We start from the raw sequence: 22,900 nt of genomic DNA, 5'->3' as shown, positions 1-22,900 counted from the left end.
TCTGTCAGAAAAACATCCCGAGCAGGAATCCGCTACACGGACCCACGTCAATAACACTGCCGCCGCTTTTAGTCTTTATTGTCGGGGTTTGGAGACTCACCGGACACTCAGAGAGAACATGGCCGTGCGTAGGTAACCGTCCCGGGGCTGCCGCTGCCTCCTCAGCCGGCTGAAGGACGGAGCAGGACGGATAGACACAGATGGAGAGGCCGAGCAGGCAGCTACTGCTGTCCGAGCTCCGCGTCAGAAACACCGCGTACGATGTGAGCCTGAGCCGGTCCCTGCTCACCTGGAAGAGACGGATCTCCAGCCCGGTGTACCACCCGTTTAGACCCAGTAAGACCCGCATATCATGTCTGTCTGTGTCATGTGTGCCAATCTTCACCTGTCTGTCTGTCTGTCTCTCTGTCTGCGTGTCTGTCGGCCTTGAACACACCGCGACATCCTGTGTGATAAACAAAGGACAGAGAGGACACAGAGAGGACATGTAGGACACGACTCAGTGTTTGGACCTGTGGATAACACACACCTTAATGTACAGGATATAATGTATGACAGTACATGAGACATAATGTGTCCGGTTATGTAACACACAACATCCAGCCTGACACACAATATGTGGAGGTCACAGTGAGGCTGCAGGCAGGGGGGGCAGTGTAAACCAAACCTCACTCACTCTCTACAGCAGTCTAAACACGGGACTATAGAGGCTATTTCCTTCTGTGTGATAAACAAAAAGATCCTGTTAGTCATTGTAATGAGAGACTTTCTTTACATAATTACATAGTGTCTCAAAGTAATGGATTACAATTACAAAACAATTATGACTTGCTTATCTCAAAACAATGATTAGTATCTCAAAATAATGAGAAACTCTCTCAAAATGATGAGTCAGTATAGCAATAATAACTTTAGTATCTCAAGATAAGGACTTTTTGATTATGTCATAAAGGCATCATGTTAAGATACATAATACAAATCATTATTTTGAGATACTAATTCATAATTTTGACATAATAAGTCATCATTGTCATTGTTTTGAGAAAAGCTTTCTTTATTTTGAGAATCTAAGTCATTATTTTGAAAAAGTTTGACATTATTTTTGGGAGACTAAGTCATTACTTTGTGAAAGTCATTTTTTTTTCTAAAAATATTATAATAATAGATCATTGTTTTGAGATAAGACCCTTTTTTGAAAAGGCTTCTTATTATTTTGACTTAAGTCATCACGTTAAGATACTAAGTCATTGTTTTTGCGATACTTACTCATTATTTTGACATATTAAATCATTACTATAAAATGTTGATTAATTATTTTGAGATAATAATTCATAATCTTTACATACTAAGGCCAATTATTCCTAGAAAGTTTCTCGTTACAATGGCTAACAGGATCTTTTTTTCCATCCAGTTGACTTAAATGGGCTTCCATAGAGAAATATTGAGAAATAGAGGTGGAGATAAAATGTATTTAAAGAACTGCATACTGGACATTTTAACATGCAGAGGAGTATTTCCACATTTTCTTAAAGGATGTGACGACTTCTTGAATCACTGGGAGAAATGTGTGTGCACCCTCTCTCTCTCTATCTCTCCCACTCTCTTCCCCTCTCTCTCTCCCTCTCTCTCTCTCTCTCTCTCTCTCTCTCTCTCTCTCTCTCTCTCTCTTATTAATGTTTGATTGCATCATAACCTTTGAGTTGAGTCAATGAGGGAAATATCAGTGACTCTGGTTCTGCCAACCTCTGAAACCCTCAGGCGTTTTCCAATGAATGCTTTGCATTCCCTTGTGTTTTTTTCTCTCTGGACGCCCACTGTTACTGAATACTGTGAGACCTTAAGGTTTAGCATCCTCAGCAACAAGTGTGTGTAGGCTCACCGTGCTGGAACAGTCCATTAATGTGTAGATCTTATGTAATAATAACTAGATATTATTAATAATCTTTATTTGTAGTGCACGTGATTCTGATCAACATGATCCTCATCAGTAGACCCTCCCTCACCTCATGTGTCCTCAGGAAACAGACTATTTGAATATTCAAATAACAGAAAGGTTTCAGATCAAACTGAGGCCGTCGCAGGGTTAACTGTGACCTGCTGACCGACTGCAGGCTACCACAGGGTTAACTGTGACCTGCTGACCGACTGCAGGCTGCCACAGGGTTCACTGTGACCTGCTGACCGACTGCAGGCTACCACAGGGTTCACTGTGACCTGCTGACCGACTGCAGGCTACCACAGGGTTCACTGTGACCCGTTGACCGACTGCAAGCTGCTTCAACTGAACTGATCCTGAACTGATCCAGAATCAGAAAGTGACCTTTTTTACACTGCTTAATGTTTCCGCAGTCGAAGATTACACCTTCAAGAAAGACAGAATTTTAAGCTCTGTGATTGGATGTTTTTCACTGAAATGCAACTTGGGAGTTGTAGTCAACTTCAGATCGAATCAGATATTTTCTGAGACAGTTGTTCATCTTTAATGAACCAGTAGATTTTCACATCACTGTGCGAACCTGAAATAACTCTGACAGTGTTTCGTGTCGGCAGGTTGAAGCTGCTTTCTGTCTCCTTTCATTCGGTGTTTCAGCTGATCACAGTGCAGCCGTTTCTCATCCACATCCCTTTGTGTTTCTGTCGCCTTGGTGATGACAGAAATACCTGCTGGGTGTGTTAACCTGAAATAGACAGCGGTGTGTGTTTGTGTTGTGTTGTGTTTCAGGTGTGAATCTTTAATGTCTGACCTGCTTTCTGTCTGCTGCTGTTGAAAGATGCTGCTGCTTTTTTCACCAAGTCTGAACTACATATGAATAAGACAGATAGTAGAACAATAGTATAAAGTACAGTACAATAAGTGAAAGGGTCAGACATAACATTTCTATTCTAAGCAAAGAGGGGCGTTTTCAGCGTCAAATCATGGCTGGACTAAAGGTTTCTTTTTTAAAAAAATTCTCTTTTAATTTAGTTACCACATGGTACAAACAACCAATATTATCATTAATCATAACTTAATGTCTTGAACATAAATACTGTAAATCACGACTGTATCAGAAGGTTATACAACTGAGTTAAAATACATCATCCCGAAGCAAATAAGGACCATTAAAGTACAAGTAAAGTACATTTCCCTACAGAATTTGCTAAATAAATAATGCAATATTGCAATTAGCTACTGTCAAAAGAAGGCTGTCTTGTAGTGGTCCTAGAGGACGAGTTGCCGTTTCTAAACCACTTCTCAGGAGGTGAAACAAGGCCAAACACTTGGAGTGGGCTAATGAATACCAGAATTTCATTTACTGATGAATCCAAGTTACAGACAGTGTGTGGTTCTCCTGCAGGGTTTTGTGTTCCTTCGCTCCGTCATCGACCAGACTCAGGTAGGAGATTTTTTCCCCCCACGATGTAGTGGGCCACCTCCACCTGCTGACTGCAGGTGTAGTGACTGTGGTGCTGCTGTTAGAACATGTTTCTGTGTTTGATGGCTGAGCTGTGAGCTCTGTTTGTGTTCCCAGACTGAACCTGCAGTTATGTTCCAAAGTGATGCCGATCCATTTAAAAAGAAAAAAACATTCACACTCATTCAGGAATCTCAAAAATGCATCTTAAACCCTTAAAGGCACTTGACCTACTTTCCAAATTGCACATTAGAGTCAAACTAGTAGAGTACCATTTGTCTTGATTTCATGAAAAATCACATTTTGGAATGCAACTCGTTTTCAGATAGTAGATAGCGTCAGTTTTAGTGCTGTTTTCTATCAACATCAAATCCAGCAGAAACATGCTATCCTCCTCCTCGCTGCTCCTGGTTCAGTGTTCGATGTGTAGTTTGGCTGATTAGTTTCAGTAACTCTGCTGTAGTTGGTTTAGTTTGTACATAGAAGTGCTGCTGCTGCTGCTGCTGCTGCTGCTTTCAGGAACATCTGGTTCAATCAGATGTTCATTAAAGGAATAATTCAACTCTAAAATGTGCTTCCTTTTGTGAGCGTCAGATGTTCAGATGGATACAAATGAGTCTGCACATTAGCTGACGCTTTCAGGAGCTTAAGCTGCCACCATGTGACGTTTCAGACATGAAACAAAAGCAGAGACAAGTACTTGCACCAAGGGATCACCTGACAGGTCATGTGACTGAACCATGGTAGTCACTAGTTTTCAGTCTTGTCTTGTTATTATATTATTGTCATTCAGCGTCGGGGAAGGAAGGAGGGGAAACTAAAGAATGGAGGGCCCTTTTATTGGGTAGTTGATGAATGTCATTGTACAACAATGTCCAGAACTGAGCTTGTTTACTTAGTATGGACATTTTGTTCTGACCGCTGAGAGCTGATGAGTCTGCAGCTGATTAACTTGGGTTTACAGTTCAACACTTTATACTGAAGAGATGAATAATGTAGAACTACTGATCTCCTCTCAAGCCTCTTTATACATCATCCATTTTCCCTGACTGTCTTGTTTAAATGTTTAATATTGCATTATCAAATCTAATAATAATGGTAATAGTTGTAAATGAATACAGAAGGAAGCGGAGAGTGCAAACTCCAGGGTTTGCGGTTTGACTCCTGGCTCCTTCGTGTCCACCTGTCAAGTTAAAGTGTCCCATATTGCTCTTGACATTTACATCAGTACTTTGCATCTGTGTCCATGTGAGTCAGTCAGAGCTCTGCAGGTCTTACAGATGTCAGTGTGATTTTGGATTGAGGTTTCTTTACTTCTGGAAGTTCTGGTTTCACTTCAGTTCTCTGAAACACCCAAGTATAAAGCACTTGAGTAATGACTCTTACTCAATCCAGTCTGATTCTAGAGTGGTTTCTTATTTTCCAGGAGACTGTTGGATTAAATATTATACTAAACTTGCTGCACCACCGTGACAACTATTTGAGTCGCAGTGACCTCATTCCCGCATTCATGTGCTGCTCCGAAATATCTGATGTACAGCTAACAAAGTGTGTGTGTGTTTGTGTGTGGTCAGGTGTGTGTCACAGCGTGTCAGTGTCCGAGATCATCTCTGTCAGAGAGGAAGAGGAGGAGAACAGCAGCAGACGAAGAGACGATGGCAACTGGAAAAAGATCAAAGAGAGAGAAGGAAAGGACTGCAGGCAGGCCTTCACAGGTAAACACACCTGGAATCACATCTGTACACGCAACTGAAAATAGTCACACCTCTCCACACCTTGGAAAGTACCAGAAAAGATACTTAAAATCATACCTGGAAACACAGTTAAAACACCTGGAAATGCACAGTAAATAAACTTGAAATCTGTTACACATCCTTTATGGGCCCGTGTCCACATAATGTTTTTTTCTTTTTGAGGGCCAGTGTTTTTTTTATTGTTCCCAATGAGGAGAAAGCAAATGCGGCAGCGTGCAGCTGCCCAGACAAATCCTCCTGCACCCAGCATCTTCTTTCAGAGAGTCCGAGTGCTTCTAAAGATCTCTGAGCTTTTCAGAAAGGCCTCGATGGGATCACAGTCGCTCTTTTTCAAGCAATCAATAATTTATCAGATCAGGTGGAACTAGGGTTGTCAAAAGTATCGAAATTCAAAAAAGTATTGATACTAAAATGTTGTATCCGGATACGATACTCATTTTCAAAAGAATCGATACCCCCCCCCGTGTGCAAACACTGCTACAAGGCGGTGGCGACCAAGTCAAGTAATACTTCCAACTTCGCGAAAAACATCTTAAGGACCGACACCCTGGCCTTTACAGTGAATTTCGACAAGTTAGTGTCTTTCGTTTCAAACTTATTACTGATGTTATCGTGGCCGGTGGCCCGCATTAATGTTGGCCGTGTTATTATTAGCCATTAGCCGCAGCTAGCGATTAAAGGCTGACGTCACGTTAATGATTATAAACAACGTAAAAAAAAAAAAAATGAGTCGGGCATGCCCATATTACGTTAATAGACACAGTGTCAGTATACTAAGTTTACATAGATGTTGGTGACTGAAAAGTGTTATTTTCTCTGTTAAAGTCCCAGAATGAAGCAGAGAAAAGTCGACCTGCAACCAAACAGCAACACACACAGCCGACTCTACCATCTGTGTTTGACCAACAACGAAAATATGATGCCAAGTCCCCAGAATATTTAACGTGTGGTTCTGTTAATTGTTACATGTTGTAACAGAGGTTATTTTTGCATTTTTTCTCGTTAATAAAAGTATTTTTTTTGGGGTCTTTTTTTATCCTTGTGGTATCGAAAATGGTATCGAGTATCGAATATTTTCCTGAGTATCGGTATCGAGTTGAAAATTTTAGTATCGTGACAACCCTAGGTGGAACCAAGAAAATTGAGCAGAAGCTTGTTCTGGTTGTTTCTGTGTATCCTGAGCTTTATGAGACAGAAACTATCATAACAGAGAAAGTTGAGTCCAGATTAGCACTCAAACCAGTGCTCCCCAGCAGGGTGTCAGTGTTTTCAGCTGGAAAGAAACATTATGTTGACACAGGTCCTAAAACAGTAAACACATCTGGAAACACAGTGAGAAAGTCAGTAAACACACCTGGAAACACTGGAGACACAGCTGCATGTTCACTCTTGGATTGACTCATCAAGTATCTGCATGAAGCAGCATGAGAATGAATTCTGGAAATAACTCTGTGACCAAATCTGTCTCTATAGTCCTTCAAAATAAAAGTAATTCTTTGGCTCACAGGTGAAATGTTTTTAATGTGAAGCAGCTAATCAAAACAATTTCTGATCAGTTGTTTATTCCCTCATGAATCATTAAATGATCAGTTATAAAATGTTTTAAGTGTGTGTGTGTGTCTGTTGTGTTTCAGTGTCGTACGTGGAGAGGTGTCGGCGGCACCGCTGGCGGTGCGCTGAGGTCACCTTCACGTGTCCAGAGGAGGCTCTGTGTCAGCACTGGGTCAGCAGCATCAGAGAGCAGCTCACCGCCAACAGTACGACTTCACACCAACACACACTGACTAACACACCCTGACTAATTGATTGTAGCCATCTGTCAGTAACATTATTGTTGTTGTTTACAGCCAGCAGACCCAAAAACCTGCTGGTCTACATCAATCCGTACGGTGGGAAGCGACAAGGCAAACACATTTACGAGCAAAAGGTCGCGCCATTGTTCGCCCAGGCAGGCGTCTCCACACACGTCATCGGTATGTCCTGTTTACTCACTTCCTGTTGTTGGGCTCCCTGTGTCAGGGATTATACAACTAAAGCATATTTTGTCTGTATGTTTGTTGTCATAGTGACGGAGTATGCCAATCATGCGAGGGATCACCTGAAGACAGAGGCGGAGCTGAAGAAGTTTGATGGGTGAGCATCGTTATTGCAATTGCATCACAAAACAAGAGAGCTCATACAGGGTAACCGCCAAAATAAAAGCACCACAGAGAAGTCACCTGTCAAACACTTTGACTGGCAGTAAAAGCACAGAAATGTTTTACAGTTAAAAGCTAACTTTTGACCTTGACCCCGGCTCAGGGTGGTGTGTGTCGGAGGTGACGGTATGTTCAGCGAGGTGATGCATGGGCTGATCTGGAGGACACAGATCGACAGCAGCGTGGATCCAAACTGTCCTGATGAAACTCTGCTCCCCAGCTCGCTTCGCGTTGGAATCATTCCTGCAGGTCAGAAACACTGAAACCACTCCTGGAATCACAAATACTGATTTTATCTTTTGATTTTTGGTTGAGGTCCTTTCGAGGGTTCCAAAGGTCATCTAGCAGGTTGTGGACGTCCTTGAGGAGTTTAATGAGGTCAATAAGATGCTCCCGTTGGTCCCTGAGAAGGTTCCAGAGGACTGAGAGGAGGTTTTGTAGTCCTGGAGGAAGCTCAATTGTTCCTGAGGAGACTTTAGAGGTTTTTGAAGAGGTTGTTGACGTCCTTGAAGAAGTTCCAGGGATCCTTGAGTGATGTTGCTATGGTTACCAGCAGTTTTCAATACACATATGGCGTTATTTTCAGCACAATCTCAGCTGTAAGTCTGTTTCTAATTTTGTCATTTAAACAATAAAGCTGCTAAAAACACAGAATACAAGAAATCATGATCAAATCATAATAATGTGGAAAGCCTTACTGATAATCATTCATAATGTTATTATAGAGCAGTTTAAGGTTGTAAACAATATATTTTTACTATCTATATGCACAAATAGATCAAAACCTTTTCCAAGCAAGACTATAATACAGTCTATTAACATGTTAAGTGAATTTATGTCATCCAAAGTCCATGGGTGCCTGTAAATCACTGAAAAACTGAAAAATTCACAGCTTTAAAAATTTCTGCCAAAATGTTTCATTATGTACAGACTCAGCTTGTCGCCACATGATGTTTAAATAAAGTTACGTTGCTATTAATAAGTCAGTATATTTGTTCACTGATAAATAGACGGACTGCAGAGTGTAAATATAGCTTGAGCTCAGATTTCTAACAGAAGTTGAAGTGAACTGTGTTTGAGGTGATTTTAATCGTCAGCCAATCAGAGAGCAGGACTCTGTAACTGCAGAGTCTGACTGTGGCCTCATTTCTCAGCCTCTCTTTGCCTTTTGTTTTCTGTTGTTCTGTCTAACTGCTCTATAAATACACTCACACGCACACAGTCATCTGGGAGACATTAATTTTCTCTGCAGCAGTGGATGAGAAGCTGCTCACCTGGTTAATTAATGGCTGCCGTGATTGGTGCAGGTGTGTGTTTGTGGAGCAGCGTTGTTTTTAAAACGTTGTATTCAAACAAGCAACGTTTATAAAAAAATAGGCAGAACGTTAGATGTTGTCAGTACCGTCAGTGAGGGTAACTCGACATGGAAAAGTTGACAGACAATCTGTTTGTTTGTGTGTTTGTTTCAGGTTCAACAGACTGTATCTGCTTCGCCACTGTGGGCACCAACGACCCTGTGACCTCTGCACTACACATCATTGTTGGTCAGTCACATTGTGTCACTACACAGTCACTATAACTTGAATCATTTCAGCACCAGACAGGTTATTTAACAGGTTGTAAACAGGAAACACGTGAGTAAAAATAATAGAGAAAAAGGATTCCCCAGAATACATTGATGTTGTCTGCTCTTCCCAATTTGGTGCAAATCCAGTGGCACCTTTCTCCTTTTATCTCAGGATTAAATTGGTTAGATGTCACTTTATTTTGGATCAATATCCAGTTTGTTCTCCTATGTAGTTGTCCCATATTTAATGAAAATCCAGTGATGCACATAACTTTATTTTCCATGGTCTACTGCTGCCATCTAGTGTGCAAATAGGCTCTGAACATGCCCTTAGTGGACAGTAGGAGGGCCTCTGAGCACGGCCAAACGAACCAACAAACCACCTGTGTGAGCTTAGTGATTCTCTTAGCTTCCATAGTACCTTGGGCAAATGTGCTTTTGAATCGTGGGTAATGAGACCTCAGTGCAGCTGCAGGTTTAGTTTTTAAAAATAAAGATTTAAGTCCAACAAAATGATTCCAGGTTAGTGTTTGATTGTGTGTGTTTATGTGTGTGTGTGTGTTCAGGAGACTCTCAGCCGATGGACGTGTGCTCGGTTCACCACAACAACACTTTCTTGCGATACTCCGTCTCCCTGCTGGGATACGGTTTCTATGGCGATGTTTTAACTGACAGTGAGAGGAAGAGATGGATGGGACCGGCCAGATACGACCTCTCAGGTAGAAATACAACATTTCTTAAGATGTTTTTAGGGGGATTGAAGAAGAACTTTGGTATTGATGTTAAATCATTTTGTCTGCAAGAATATTACAATTACATATTGTCAACTGTAATAATACATTTAAAAAAAATCTTTGCTGAAATAATGTAGAGATTTTTTCAGTCCTGAGCAGCAGCTTTTTACACATGAACATTCATTTTACTGAATGGTTCCTCATTCCAAAAACAAATCAGCTACGAGTGCTGTAATTCAAGTCTGTAGACAGCAGTGAATGAACAGTCCAGTCCAGAAAATTCAGACTGTGAACTGACGATGAGGGTTGAGAGTAAACCCTGGTCTGTCCCCTTCATCGCAGGTGTGAAGATGTTCCTGACTCATCATTACTATGAAGGAACAGTGTCCTACCTGCCGGCCAGAGGCATCGTAGGAACGCCGCGGGACGCTGCTAGGTGTCGATCAGGGTGAGTGAGATGTAAATAATGTGAACGTTGTTTTATAAATAACAAAAGAGGAATAAAATTGCCTGGTTCAAGTTAGTTAACACTTTAATTTAGTATCCAACTCTGTTTTGTTCAGATAAGCTACAAACGTTTCATTGTGGTTGAGTTAAGTTTATTTTCAAAGAGAAAACAGTTTGGTTAAACATTGACAACATTAAAGTTTACCATCTAAAACCATTCTGCTTAGTTCGGCTAATGATGTGGTCCAAGTGATCTAACAGTTGGGGTCTGGTCAGTTTTATGATTATTGTTTTATGTATTTTTTTAAAATGACATCGGTGTCTGTACATTTCCAGCTGTTTGGTTTGTCAGCACAACGGGCAGCTACTTTCAGAGAAAGCCGAGATGTACGAGATGGATGACGCATCAGACAGCCGTGAGTCCAGAAAAATCTTCATTCAGAGCTTTTAAAACACAGTTAATAAGAAAATTACTGAACTGCCTTTGAAGTGGATATCCCGTCACTGTCAGCTTGGTTTCTCAAAAGCTCCTTTGAAACCGTCTGATTTAAATGTTGATTCTTGTTGTGGAAATAAAAGAATGGAGCCCTGGGTCACACCACAGAATAGTCCACAGAAAAGACCCACAGTTCATAAACTGCCTGGTTAAAGGCTGCTCTGGAGTTTTCAGTCTGAACAATCTCATCTAAAGGTCCATTTTGTAGCTGTTCTAGAGGCATCGATCACATTTCCAAGAACAAGAATAAACTTTGACTCTCAACAGTTTAAAGTTATTCTAGTTTGTTGTGTGTTTATATGAAGATGAATTTCTTGACTTCCGTTGCTTAACTTGCTAACAACCTGGATTGATGAAGGCTTGTCAGGAGCAGCAGCCAGAAATGTCAAACCTGTTTTTGGGGGGTTCTGGTTCCAGAGAGTGACGACGAGTGGAGGACAATCCGAGGGAAGTTCCTGGCTATAAACGCTGCCAGTATGAGCTGCGCTTGTCCTCGCAGCCCTAAAGGCCTCTCACCTGCTGCTCACCTGGCGGACGGCACCACGGATCTCATCCTGGTCCGAAAATGTTCCCGCTTCGACTTCCTCAGACACCTCCTCCGACACACCAGCAAAGACGACCAGGTAATAAATCAGTCTAGATTATGGTCTCTCCACAGTATCATAGTAAAAAGAGTGAAACCGCGAGAAAGGTTCAGTTCTCACTGGATGATTGAAAGATTGATCTGATCGAGATCAAGAACTACACCTGCTTTCCTTCCTCACTGTCTCCTTTTTCTTCCCTCGTTCCATTTTGGCCAGTTTGACCTGACCTTCGTTGAAGTTCACCGGGTACGGCGTTTCCGCTTCACACCACGTCACTGCCAGAGTGACTCAGACTTGGAGCTGGACCTGCGGGAGACCGGCAAACGCCAGATCTTCAGCCAGATCTGCCGAGACCACCCGGCTTGTGGCTGTGCCCCCGCCTACAGCAGCTGGAACTGCGACGGCGAGATCCTGACCCACACCGCCATCGACGTCAGGTACAGCGACCTCTGGCAGTTTCTCACTTTGTATTGTCAAAATTTTAACCCAGATTGATAAAAGCCTCTTGTTTTTTTTCCAGAGTGCACTGCCAGTTGATCAAGCTGTTTGCACGAGGGATCGAAGAGCCAACAGTGTTTGAAGATCTCACCAACCCCTGTGCAATATAGACCCACGCCCCCATTATTCCGTCAGACACTGGAGTCGTCACTCTGTCTCCAGCCTCTGTCCACGTTACTGCTGCTGCCGTCACGTGACACTAATCACATCCTTCACCGGGAGACTCCACAGAATTTATGACTCAGCAACGAGTTTTGCTTATACTCGACAAAGACCAGTACAGAGAGAAACAAAACTTTACTTTCTGGGTCTTAAACTCCTGAATTGTTTAAGGAATAATCAGAAAATTACGTCCCAGAGGGTAAAGTTTGACCCTCAGATTTGTTCTGGTTGATTCTGTTGTTGTTTTGATGTGAACAGTTGAATGGTTGCAGGGTGTCTGGCACCTGATTTATTTTTAATATTGAACACTGAAAGTGAGCCCTCATCATGACCTGATGATCTCGTTACCTTGAGGTTACAAATGTTGCCTGTTACAGTAACAAAATGTGAGCTGCTCTAGAGGGAAAACGTCAAAGCTTTTCTGTCTGCCTATAGAATGGACTTTTCTTGACTCAGACTTGTAGGTGCTTGCAGATGGATTCGTCTTGGTTTCATGGGTGTTTTGATGACTTCTCTTGACTCAGACTCATGTAGGTAGCTGCATGTGGACTTGGTCTTGTGGCTGTTCTGACTCTGACTTGTTACACCGTCTTGGGTGTTGTGAATCAGCTTTGTCTCAGTGTCAGCCACCAGTCAGCGGATGTAAACTGTGAGTATAAATCCTGCCATTCAGTCGGGATTCTCCTTCCCTTTCACTAGCTGTGTGTTAGTGTTTTCAAAATCCCTGTCTCGACCGGAAAAGACCTCCAAACTAGCAACCTACACGGGAAATATTATTATTATTCCCCGCTTTGCAAGCTTGACCAAAACAAGCTACAGAAACCGGACAAACATGGCGGCTCGTTTGGAAAATTTCTTATATTACAAAAAATGCTCTACAAAATGTATTTCTGAAGAAATTTTTAGGCGAGAAATAAGCCATGCAGTTACAGAATCTGTCTACATTTTAACTCGACAATGTTTTTACATTGTTTCACAAGTTTCCAGAGGCATCTCATGTATAATCCATTGCGCGGCTTTCTACATAGACGATGACTGGGAAGTGTGAAAACCACAGATCCTGTGGACGCGTACCTTCTGACTCAGTGTTTTGAATCAGACTCATCTCTGATTTTTTTACTTTGACTTTGACTTTTTTTCAAACAGACTGAGAGTTTTCATATTTATTCAGCTTATAAGTAGAGTAGGAATTGTTACATAAATGATAGCTCATTTGCACTTTTTAAATAGCTTTAATTATTTTAAATACTCTACTCTTTTAATGCTTTGGTTTTATCTGTTACATGTTTTAAGGATGCCAGACACCTGCAAGTCATTGCTGTGGTCATGTGATCATTAGGGGTCAGGAGTTGATTCACATTCAAGATAAGTAGAAAGTAAATCCCCTGCACATGGTCAGAGATTTATTTCCCACTAATGACCAGTAATGTGTCTATTCTTCAGCTGTGTGAAGGTTTCTGTTACATTCTGCGTCTCCAACAGGTCCACTAAGTTATCTCCAGTCCTCCATGTTCCCGTCTTTTTTAAGAAAAGCTCAATCTCAACCATGAAATTGTATTTTTGTGTCAGGTCCCAGCAATTTATGAAAAACAACTATGACAAATCTCAAATTTTACTTTAAATCAAGGAAAACGTTGTGTCAGTCAAGCTGGTCATGGCTGAGCAAGCTGAGCAGCGCACACATGAATGTTTTCAAGCTTCCATTTCTGCTCGATATGCAAATGAACTCAAAGACAAACACAAATCAAATCATCTGAGCACTAAAAAGAAGAAATTCTGCTTAAACAGCAGTGTCTCACACTAACTGTGCAGCTATTCTGTCTGCAAAATGAGCTGAAGTTGTAGCCATAACTCCAATTTTCTGTGTGACATGATGTTCTGAAGTCGTCTGTCAGTTTTGTTTCATAAAAACTGAAGTCAATCATCTGAACCTTCCACAAATCAAATAAGATTCACACACAACAACATTAATTGGGATTAATTGTAAAAATGTGACGATCCTCTTGTCATCTAGCGCCATCATCAGGTCAAAATTTTCAGACCAAATGCCCTCAAAACTCACGACATTCCCATCAGCCTCAGCTGCAGCATAGTAACACTAAACTTAGATGGTGAACAGCTCGGGGCTGAAGATAAGCATGTTAGCATTGTCACTGTTAGCATTTAGCTCAAAGCATCACCGCGTCCAAGAACATCCTCACAGATTGAGATTGATGTTGTAATGATTCAAATCAAACAATGTAGACGTATGCAACCCGAGAAGAGGCCTCACAAGTAGACAAGATAAAAAGGCTGAATTACTGCACAGGGCTCTAAGTGCAGATAGTTTCTGATTATTTATCTTGTTCGATACAAAACCTAATTATGGGTTTTATTGTATTAGTGGAAGGTTCCTGTTATTGATTTGAAGTTTTGTGAATGCTGTTTTTTTTAAGGAAGCTGCACTGTGAAGTCCAGAGTTGATATTCAACCATCTGCTCCCGAAAAACAGGTTGACATTAATAGTTTTTAAAAAAAAGTTGGATCGTCGTAGCCAAACTGTCTCTGTAGCCGCTGCTCACTGTGTCCACAGGGTTTGTTTTTTGTTTTTTTTGTCACAAAATACAATCTACATGTAGCACAATCATCTGTGATGTTATTTTCAATATTCTTTACTAATATTATTTAGAGTGAAGTTGCATTTTCTTCACAGTCACAGGATAGTGAGCAGTTTTATCGAAGGATCTGTTTAAAGATTTTAATGACCTCATGACCTTTCACCGAGCACCATCCTCAGGATGAAGTGGTTGTTTTTAGCTCCACTACTAGTCTCTAAATCACCAGGCTATTGCTTGCAAACGCTCCAGCTTCTAGGGAACTTTGTCATTCAAAACATAAACTAAATAGATTTTAAATCATGTGATTGTCTCCATTTTGTTTTGGGAGAATAATTGAACTTTGACCCTGAGATGAACCAGACAGGACAGGAAGTTGAATATCAGCACTGGACTGTCAGACTGTAGATGCTGTTTGTTTGTTTGTTGTTTGTTGTCCAGCAGTTCTGTTTCCTCTCTGCTGACATTGAGCGGGACTCAAACTGACGGAGGAGGGAACCAGTAGCAGCTCACGGTGCTCCAAATCACCAACCAATCAGCTTCCAATCACCAATCCTAATCTGACCAAATACCAGCCGGGGTTTAATGATGTAGCTGTCTGTCTGTCTTTGACAGCTGTTGGTCATCCTAGAGATGTTCACAGGTCCAAACTCTCAGAGACCTCACAGACCTGATTAGACTGACAATAATGTGAACTCGGCCCGACCTGGGTCTCAGGTCCAACCTCAGTTAGAAGGAACCCAGTGGACCTGTGAAGATCTTTAGCTCAGCCGTCTGTCTCATGCTGATTTGTCTCTTAAAGTTATATTGATGTACAATCAGAGTCTTATTGTTTGCTGTAAAATCCCCAAACAACAACAAACCAAATGTGTTAAAAACATGCACACAGAGGTCGACTGATGACATGTGACTGAAGTGGCTTTTTAATTAGGAGAGGATACAAATATTTAATGAGATTTAGCGAGCTGTACATATTAATTAAATGTGTTTGTGCTTTACCTTCTTTATATTTAGTGCCCAGTCAAACGAGAAACTCTCAAATTAATTTGCACGTTTATGGTGAAATAGCCGAAAAAAATTGATTTTATGTTGCAACTTCCTGTTTGTTTAGGTTGAACTTTCTATTTCTCTCTTTCCACAATGCTGTGCTTGTGCTCCCATGAAGTTTAGGCACAAAAAACACAGAGTGAGGTTCAGGAAAACATCATGGTTTGGCTTAAGATGCCTGTTTTGGTCGCCAGGCGCTGTTTTCTCTGTACTGGGCTGTTTACCCTCTGGAGAATTCACACCGTTTATTCAAAAGACATTTTGTACCATCAAATCCTGTCTCACAATTGTCTGTCAACCGTGTCTCTGTTGTGGAGCGGTTAATTAAAACTGGATGGTGAAACACTGCTAACAGGCTAAGCTAAGTCAGCACTGTCACAGCTCACTATTAATCTGTTAGGTCAGCCTGTCCTGGTTCATTCAGAGTCGGGATCTGGAACTATGATACGACACTACGATATCTTATAACAAGTTAAAAGAACTACACAAGTATCCAAAAACATGAGGTTTTCTCATGCTCTCGTGGACAAGCTCTAGTTTGCACTTACTAAGCTAGCTATGTCGCTAAGTGGACACTACACACAGATAACGAAAAGAATCTATTAGTATCATGGACCGCTGGGTGATTTCAGACAACGCTTCATGTCTTTGTGGAGCTATTTTTTAATCACATCATACACGGTGACGCAGCTAAGATATGGTCCTCAATTTTGGACAGTCCAACTCTCCATTCATCAGTGGCACAGATTTGTCAACGTTGAAGTCAAAGCGGAGACTCCTTACAAATTCTTTTTGACGCAAAGATGATGTTGAAATGAACTGATTTTGTCATTAAAAGTTTGCTGATGCGAATGCTGCGGTGACCAAGAGTTTAATGAAATATGTTAAAACCTAGATCAGAACTGAAGAGGCAGAATTACAGATCAAGAGAACATCTGTAGCTTCGTGTTAGGTGCAGTAATCTGCTAACAGCGTGTAGAATGAAAGATTGCTATTTTTATGATCGATTAGTCTTAATTAGCTTCTGATTAGTTCTAAAATGTAAAAGCTCTTTTTCTCAAAGTCCAAAGTGATTCTACGAACTCTTCAGTCAGACTGAATAAATCACAGTTTGATGTAGTGAATCAGTCGACCTCTAGCTGTAATCTGAGCTGTAACTGATCTTTACCTTCTGCTGTAGCTGTTTCATTATCAGGAATTAAAACACTTATTCAACTCTTCTGTGTTCACATTGATTTTATTCCATCAGACCTCTCACTGTTTGTTTCTGCTGCATGTGTTGACAACCAGCTGCGTTATGATAGCTGTTCACATATAAGCCTGTATACTTACCCGTGTTACTGGAGGATACCACTAGATGGCACACCTTAGCTTCTCTTTGAAACTTCCCGCCATTATTGTCCCTGTTGCTGACATCCTTTCTGACTCTGATCCTGGCACAACCCCATACAGGCCCTACACTGCCCCTCCATTCATGTGTATGTTGCATCTTGCAGAAGCATAGCGTTTGTTTCTGAGGACGTGTACAACCGATGCTCCAAACGGAAGCAGGCCACCATCATGCGTACGCAAATTTGTTGTGAAAAGCAAGTTTTTCTCCAGAACCATTACATTATTCAAACAGGAAGAAGAGGTAGGCTGGGCTAGTATCACATCACAGGTGTATGTTCTACTACTATAATACCTGGCTTAGATATTACCACTTTATTACCAAAACACCTGAAAGTGGGGGGACAAAGTCTCAACCCCCTACACCTGAGCAGTGGCTTTGTATTTCCTGCCACCACTCCTTGTTTGGTTCATGAAATCTTTCTGTTGATCCCACTTCACCTCCACGCTGCCAACCTGTTGCCCTTGCAGTGTTTGGGCTGCTGGGATCAAATTCACCACTGATGAAGTCCCAGTTGGACTTTAAGGCAATGAAATGTTTACTTGACCTATCAGCCTTGTTGTCAGACTTAAACATCAGTTAAACATCCTCCATTCTTGCAACCAACCTGGCTCTGTCCAAGGTTAACACCTGTTTTACCCTTTTTACTATTAAAAAAAGTGTGTAAAATGGTCGCCTGATTTGTTGTTTTTACACTTTTTATATGGTTTAAACAATTGACAATTGAGCTTTAAAGGTGCTAGAAGATGGGTTTTATGAATGTGGACATACTGACAATGATGCTAGTTCATTAAGTGGCTTAATATTTCCTCAGGTCATCCTCTCACCTCTCACTAGTAGAAGTCATAGGATCCCATTATCCCATTTAACTTGTGACCGGCTGTGTTTTCACGTAATTCTTTCCCCGAAACATCAAAAAAGGGAGGACATAATTCACACAAGGAATGATGTGACTAGGACTCAGGTGGATAAACCAAGACAACAACAAAAATGTTTGTCATCTAAGTATTACTGAATATAGAAGAGACCCCACAAAAAGATGATAGAGGGAAACTTATGACTCAAGTTCAGAAAGACGTAAAAACCCTCTAACGATGCTCTAAGGTCAAATCCTACTCTGGCAAACAGAGTAATAAAGAGGTATATGTGTGTTGTTGGATCAATACTCTGCATTGACGTGAGGATGATTTCATGTGAACAAACAGCAGGCAGCTCTCACAGGTGATTACGGCTCATTAAGGAAGTCGGATCCGATAATTTCATTAAGATTTCAGCAAACGGAAGTTGGAAAATCTGATTCCTCACTCAACATGTTGACACGGTAAATAATCAAACCAATAAAATCAGAGTGAAGTCTGTGGGAGGGTCGATACCTGCGGGGGTACAAAAGGAGGCAGCCCGGACCCAACAGCCAGTCTGCAGTTCTGATCCGGTCTGATCTGGTCTCTGAGCAGGATCTGTACAGGTGAGTCTCTTCAGACACTGACTTTGTTCTTTCACTGTAAGAAAAGTTTTAATTTAATGTATTAATATCTGCTCTTTTCCGATTTATACGTAGACATGTTTGTGAATGTTGCATATTTGTGTGAACTTTCTGGTTGAGTATCACTCTTTTAATGTTTCTCATTCTGTTGGTAAGGTTTTAAAAAACATGTCGTTGACTCAAATTTTTTTTTTTTTAATTAAGAAATCCATTATTGTTCAGTGATATCTAAATTCTGGAGCCGTGGCCTAAAGCACACAACTCATCAGTGCTAAAATCGATTTAAACCAAATTTATTAATGTTGTATATGCAGCCACATTGCACAAGTGTGTAACATTTCTTATAAGTACACCCTTAGGGGCGCCACAGTTACAATAAAACATGATATTTTCACAATTCTGTTTGCTTTAATAAAATGTACCTTGTTAAACAAGTCAACGAGCATGTGCATGATATATTTCACATGGCACCAATAGCTCTACCTTGTGGCCACTAGCAAAACACCACCAACAAGTACATATTAATTGCCGTATCTATAGTAACCAAATTCAGCAAGGTTGTCCAGATGGCGATGCTGCTGCAGCTGTAGCTAAGCTAAAATTACCATTAATGAATTATGGTTGTTATAAAGTGTTAGCCTCCAATCTTATGGGAATGCATTCCACCTGATTTTGGAGTCTGATTATAGAAATACATCAGTTTAAAAAAAGTGTAATGATCACTGTAGCAGTGATCACTGGATTTCATTCAACGTCTTTGTCTGTTTGTGAGGGTTTGAAAAATCATCTTGTCTCCTCAGGAAATCACCATCCTCATCTTCCTCATCCTCATGATGCCGTCCATCAGTGTGACTCAGGTGTTCTTGTTGTTGGCCCTCCTCCATCTCGCCACATCACTTCCTGTCAGGTAAAGCACGCAGAGAAAAGAATTCAGGAAATGTTTTATCATTTTGCCAGATTTCTTCTGCGTATGTTCTCAAATACACTTTTCAATCTCCTCCCGATAAAAAGAGTTTTATTTGTTCTTTGTATTTGTATAAATGTTGTGTGTCGTCCTGTCTTGTGACCTCAGGGATGAAGATGAGGTGGAGGGTTTCCTGACTCAGATCAGACACCTGAATGCACCGTGGTCTCTGTCGGGGGTGAACTCTGAAGACGCTCTGCTCGAGGCCGGACTCAGGTGAGTTTACACCAAAACAAACACACAAAACCTTTACACTTTTTGGTGCAGGACATGAATCCTGGGGAGCTTGTAACTCCTACAGGTTCAAATTCTGCAGAGTCGAGGTTTAAACTGCCTGTCACTTGATGAATCTGTAGCTCATGTATGTGTAACCTTATTAATGTGATTGTTGATGTGACTGTGTTTCAGGCAGCTGCTATCTGCAGGTCTGGACCGCAGGAGGCAGCTGGGAGACATCGAGTTCTCCAACAGATACGCAGAGTTCCTGAGATCTAAAGCCAAACACAGCTCCATCTGCGCCTTCCTGCGCCGCATGCAGGGCGTCAAGAAGAGGTGCGAGACCTCACGTCTCAGACACGTCTCACACAGCAGCGATACACATTATAACAACATTATAAAACTGTGATACATGTGAAAGCAACTGGGGTAAAACATACAAATACACTCAATACACTCAACTAAGGTTTCAGTTTCATTCCTTCAGTAAAATCTCTCTAAACAGAGTCTTCAGACTTCCAAGCTGCCAAACTCCAGAGGAGAGGATATGAGTTGATAAAAAATATTGATGTGTTCATCCAGGTCTCTTTCAGTGATTACCCCATGCTTTTACTGAGCTCTCCTTCCGCTGTTGAACAGTGGGCTTGCTGGGGTAGTCAGTGTTCCTGCTGTTACATGGTGGTCGGGCACCAACCGATTACATTACTTGCCCACAGCCCACAGTGTCATTTTGCTTTTTTAAAAATCAGGACTTATCACTCAGCCGGATGACGGATGTTACAATTACAAACTGCAGCAGGCATCTGCTCCGTGCAGCAGCGGGGCCTGCAGCAGAGTAGGAGCAGGAGTCACATTTCACTTGTCTTGTTCTGCTGACTGACAAGGCTATTGCGAAATATTTGGTGTCAAAGCGAAAAGCAAAAGCCACTATTTGGTAATATTTTGGATTTAAACCCAATGCAATTAGGGAACCTGGTAACATGAATGATGAAAAAGGAGCTGGAAGTTGGAGGTGTGCATCCTGATGCCTGCTTCATCTAACAGCTGCTTCTTGTTCAATGCTCCAACGGACTGAATAAAAATACTCCCAGACATATTTAAAATGGATCATTTTTTTGTTCTGTAGATGCATTTTTTGATGAATGTTAGCGGTGAGAAATGAGCACATTGCTTGTTGATTGAGAAAAATCAGTTGTCAAAACAGGAAAATGAGTAAAGATGACAGTCCGTCTGTCCTCTGCAGCCGTGTTTAACAGTCACTGTGTTTGTGTCCACAGCACGGTGGGAGGAGACACGGAGAGGGTGAACCTGCTGCTGAGACAGTACATGTGTCCGTCCGTCTACAACAACTGGCCGACCGACATGTAGTGGACACTCAGCAGAGACGGAGAGAGATTAAAGCTGATGTTAGAGGGACAAACATGTTACTGATGATCTGAATAAATTATCATATTTAATGTGGAAACACCTTTGTTATTAAAATATGTTTTAAGAAGTACTTTTGTTGTTAAGTGTGTTTGATGACTGTGGAGAATTTCACATTTACTTTCACCGTTCATACAGTCAGGATGCTGAGCAGATATAAACAAGCACTGTAGTAAAAAGATCTGTTATACTGAGTTATTGATCTCAGTGGCCTTCATATATTATGTAGAACTCGAGTATTTCTATTTTCTGCTACTATATATATCTACTCCCCTACATTTTGAGTATTGTACTCTTTGCCCCACTACATTGAACTGAAGTTACTAGTTACTTTGCAGATCACATGCTGCATGTGAGCCAAGTAACACACTTTTAAATTAATTTATTTTATTGGCAATCTGTTCATTTACACTGTTTTAAAGCCAAAATTTTCACTGTAGCTGCTAAACTAAAAGTGTTAGCGGTCACGCCATCTGAAGTGGGTGCACGAGCTCAACCGCACATCGAGGGTCTAATGAATATCTTTTTAAATCAATTTGAGATCTCTGAGCTTCTGGAGACTTGGATTACTATGGAGCCATTTAATGTTCTTGTTTTTTTACATTTCATAACAAGTGTCCAGCTACTTTAGTAGAATGAAACTACAGAAAGAAACTTCACCTGACTTTCCATCAGTATGGGAGTGAGTAGTTGAGACTGCATTTTAATTTTTTGGGTGAACTTTTTCTTTAATCTTGAGTTAATTGTGAGGTTTTTTTAAGTTCAAGAGAAGGTTTTAACAGAAACTCAGACGTTTCCTTTGATGGACAAATGACTTGCCTGACCATTCCCTAAACATTAGTCCTAAATTGGTTTTTGCATCTCATTCCCAACTCTTCAAACAGCCTACTGACACTTTGGGATGGCAGCTGTCTCGACGAGTTGGCTCAAAAAACAACTTTCTTACAAATTGGACTTTTATTAAAGAATCAGAACATTTCTGAGTGGCTGATAAGCTCTCAGAGAACAGAGAGTGTAACCACACATAGGGGTTTGAATGGAACAAGTTGACATTTCGGATTTAGAGAGCTGAAGTCACGCCCCCTCCAGTGGACCTCATGGGACCTTATTTCAGAAAAAAATCTGTATGGTAGTGAATGAAGTGAGACAAATAATGTTTTGATCCAGTTTGAATCACACGTATGATGTTTGTCAATTAAAAATATAATGTTTCTACCTGAGAAAGTCTCAGTTTGTCATAAAGCTAATGAAATATCAGACTGTGAAAATACGTAATCATTAAGACTACACAGCCAACAGTCGCATTAGTGACGTCGTCATCACCAAATCCTGTAACTTAGACATTGTAGAGCTGCTCCTGTATATTAGCAGCTCACAAGACTGACCAACTCTCCTTTAACATAACTGCAGTTGTCAATATGACCAGATTTATTCTGATTTTCACCTTTTTTAGTACCTTTTCTGTGTCGAGTTGGCGGCCATGTTGGTGTTTGTGTCGTTATCGAGCGAGACGATGTAGTTCACTGAGACTTTTCTGGCTTGGAAAATGATCTTTTAAATTGACATCATATGGCACAATTCAAACTGGGTTGTATAATTATTTCTCTCTATCCATTCACTACCATACAAAGTTTTTCAGAAATAAGGGCCCACGGGGTCCATTGGAAGGGTTGTGACTTTAACAGCAGCAGGTAGTTGGGTTATAAGCGTTCTGGATATAAAACCCATACAAATCTAACCACATTCAATATATTTATGGTGTCTATCTGTTCTCTTCTCTGTAGTTATGTGTTGGATGTTTGTTGTCAACCATAAACAGAAACCAGGAAACACAAACTCTTGATAAGGGGAAGGGTGAGAGGCCGATCATAGAGGACATACTAATATGAGGACATTAGTTGATAGAAAACTTAAATGATGCGATCATTAATTTATGAACTTCTGCA

The 22,900-nt window shown here is 41.0% G+C and overlaps 2 protein-coding genes across 3 annotated transcripts; both read left to right on the top strand.

Moving 5' to 3' along the window:
* On the top strand, nucleotides 1–16,694 carry LOC311264111 (ceramide kinase-like). Of its 2 annotated transcripts, XM_084364702.1 has the most exons (14): nucleotides 1–336; nucleotides 3,339–3,377; nucleotides 4,970–5,110; nucleotides 6,784–6,906; nucleotides 6,997–7,122; nucleotides 7,216–7,282; nucleotides 7,451–7,596; nucleotides 8,817–8,891; nucleotides 9,481–9,633; nucleotides 9,991–10,096; nucleotides 10,432–10,511; nucleotides 11,009–11,214; nucleotides 11,392–11,612; nucleotides 11,696–16,694. In XM_084364702.1, exons 1-14 carry the CDS (start codon nucleotides 201–203, stop codon nucleotides 11,781–11,783), a joined length of 1,707 nt encoding a protein of 568 aa, XP_084220828.1. In that variant the 5' UTR covers nucleotides 1–200; the 3' UTR covers nucleotides 11,784–16,694. The 2 variants fall into 2 exon arrangements, with proteins under 2 accessions (XP_084220828.1, XP_084220829.1); XM_084364703.1 differs by lacking the exon at nucleotides 3,339–3,377.
* Nucleotides 16,695–18,247: 1,553 nt separating this feature from the next.
* On the top strand, nucleotides 18,248–20,927 carry LOC311264139 (uncharacterized protein). The gene is made up of 5 exons (XM_084364752.1): nucleotides 18,248–18,331; nucleotides 19,150–19,256; nucleotides 19,422–19,529; nucleotides 19,722–19,865; nucleotides 20,807–20,927. Exons 2-5 carry the CDS (start codon nucleotides 19,180–19,182, stop codon nucleotides 20,895–20,897), a joined length of 420 nt encoding a protein of 139 aa, XP_084220878.1. The 5' UTR covers nucleotides 18,248–18,331; nucleotides 19,150–19,179; the 3' UTR covers nucleotides 20,898–20,927.
* Nucleotides 20,928–22,900: the final 1,973 nt, after the last annotated feature.

This window comes from Pagrus pagrus (genome assembly GCF_965226575.1).
Source record: "Pagrus pagrus genome assembly, chromosome: 10".
In the NCBI taxonomy this organism is placed as follows: domain Eukaryota; kingdom Metazoa; phylum Chordata; class Actinopteri; order Spariformes; family Sparidae; genus Pagrus; species Pagrus pagrus.
The sequence above is the reverse complement of the archived record's forward strand: the minus strand, read 5'-3'. Positions and strand labels throughout refer to the sequence as shown.

Coding starts and splice junctions, on each gene's coding strand:
- LOC311264111 (XM_084364702.1), top strand. CDS start 201: ATGGAGAGGCCGAGCAGGCAGCTACTGCTGTCCGAGCTCCGCGTCAGA. Junction 7,597..8,816: donor CGTTGGAATCATTCCTGCAG/GTCAGAAACACT, acceptor TGTTTGTTTCAG/GTTCAACAGACTGTATCTGC. Junction 9,634..9,990: donor GGCCAGATACGACCTCTCAG/GTAGAAATACAA, acceptor CCTTCATCGCAG/GTGTGAAGATGTTCCTGACT.
- LOC311264139 (XM_084364752.1), top strand. CDS start 19,180: ATGATGCCGTCCATCAGTGTGACTCAGGTGTTCTTGTTGTTGGCCCTC. Junction 19,257..19,421: donor GCCACATCACTTCCTGTCAG/GTAAAGCACGCA, acceptor TTGTGACCTCAG/GGATGAAGATGAGGTGGAGG. Junction 19,530..19,721: donor CTGCTCGAGGCCGGACTCAG/GTGAGTTTACAC, acceptor ACTGTGTTTCAG/GCAGCTGCTATCTGCAGGTC.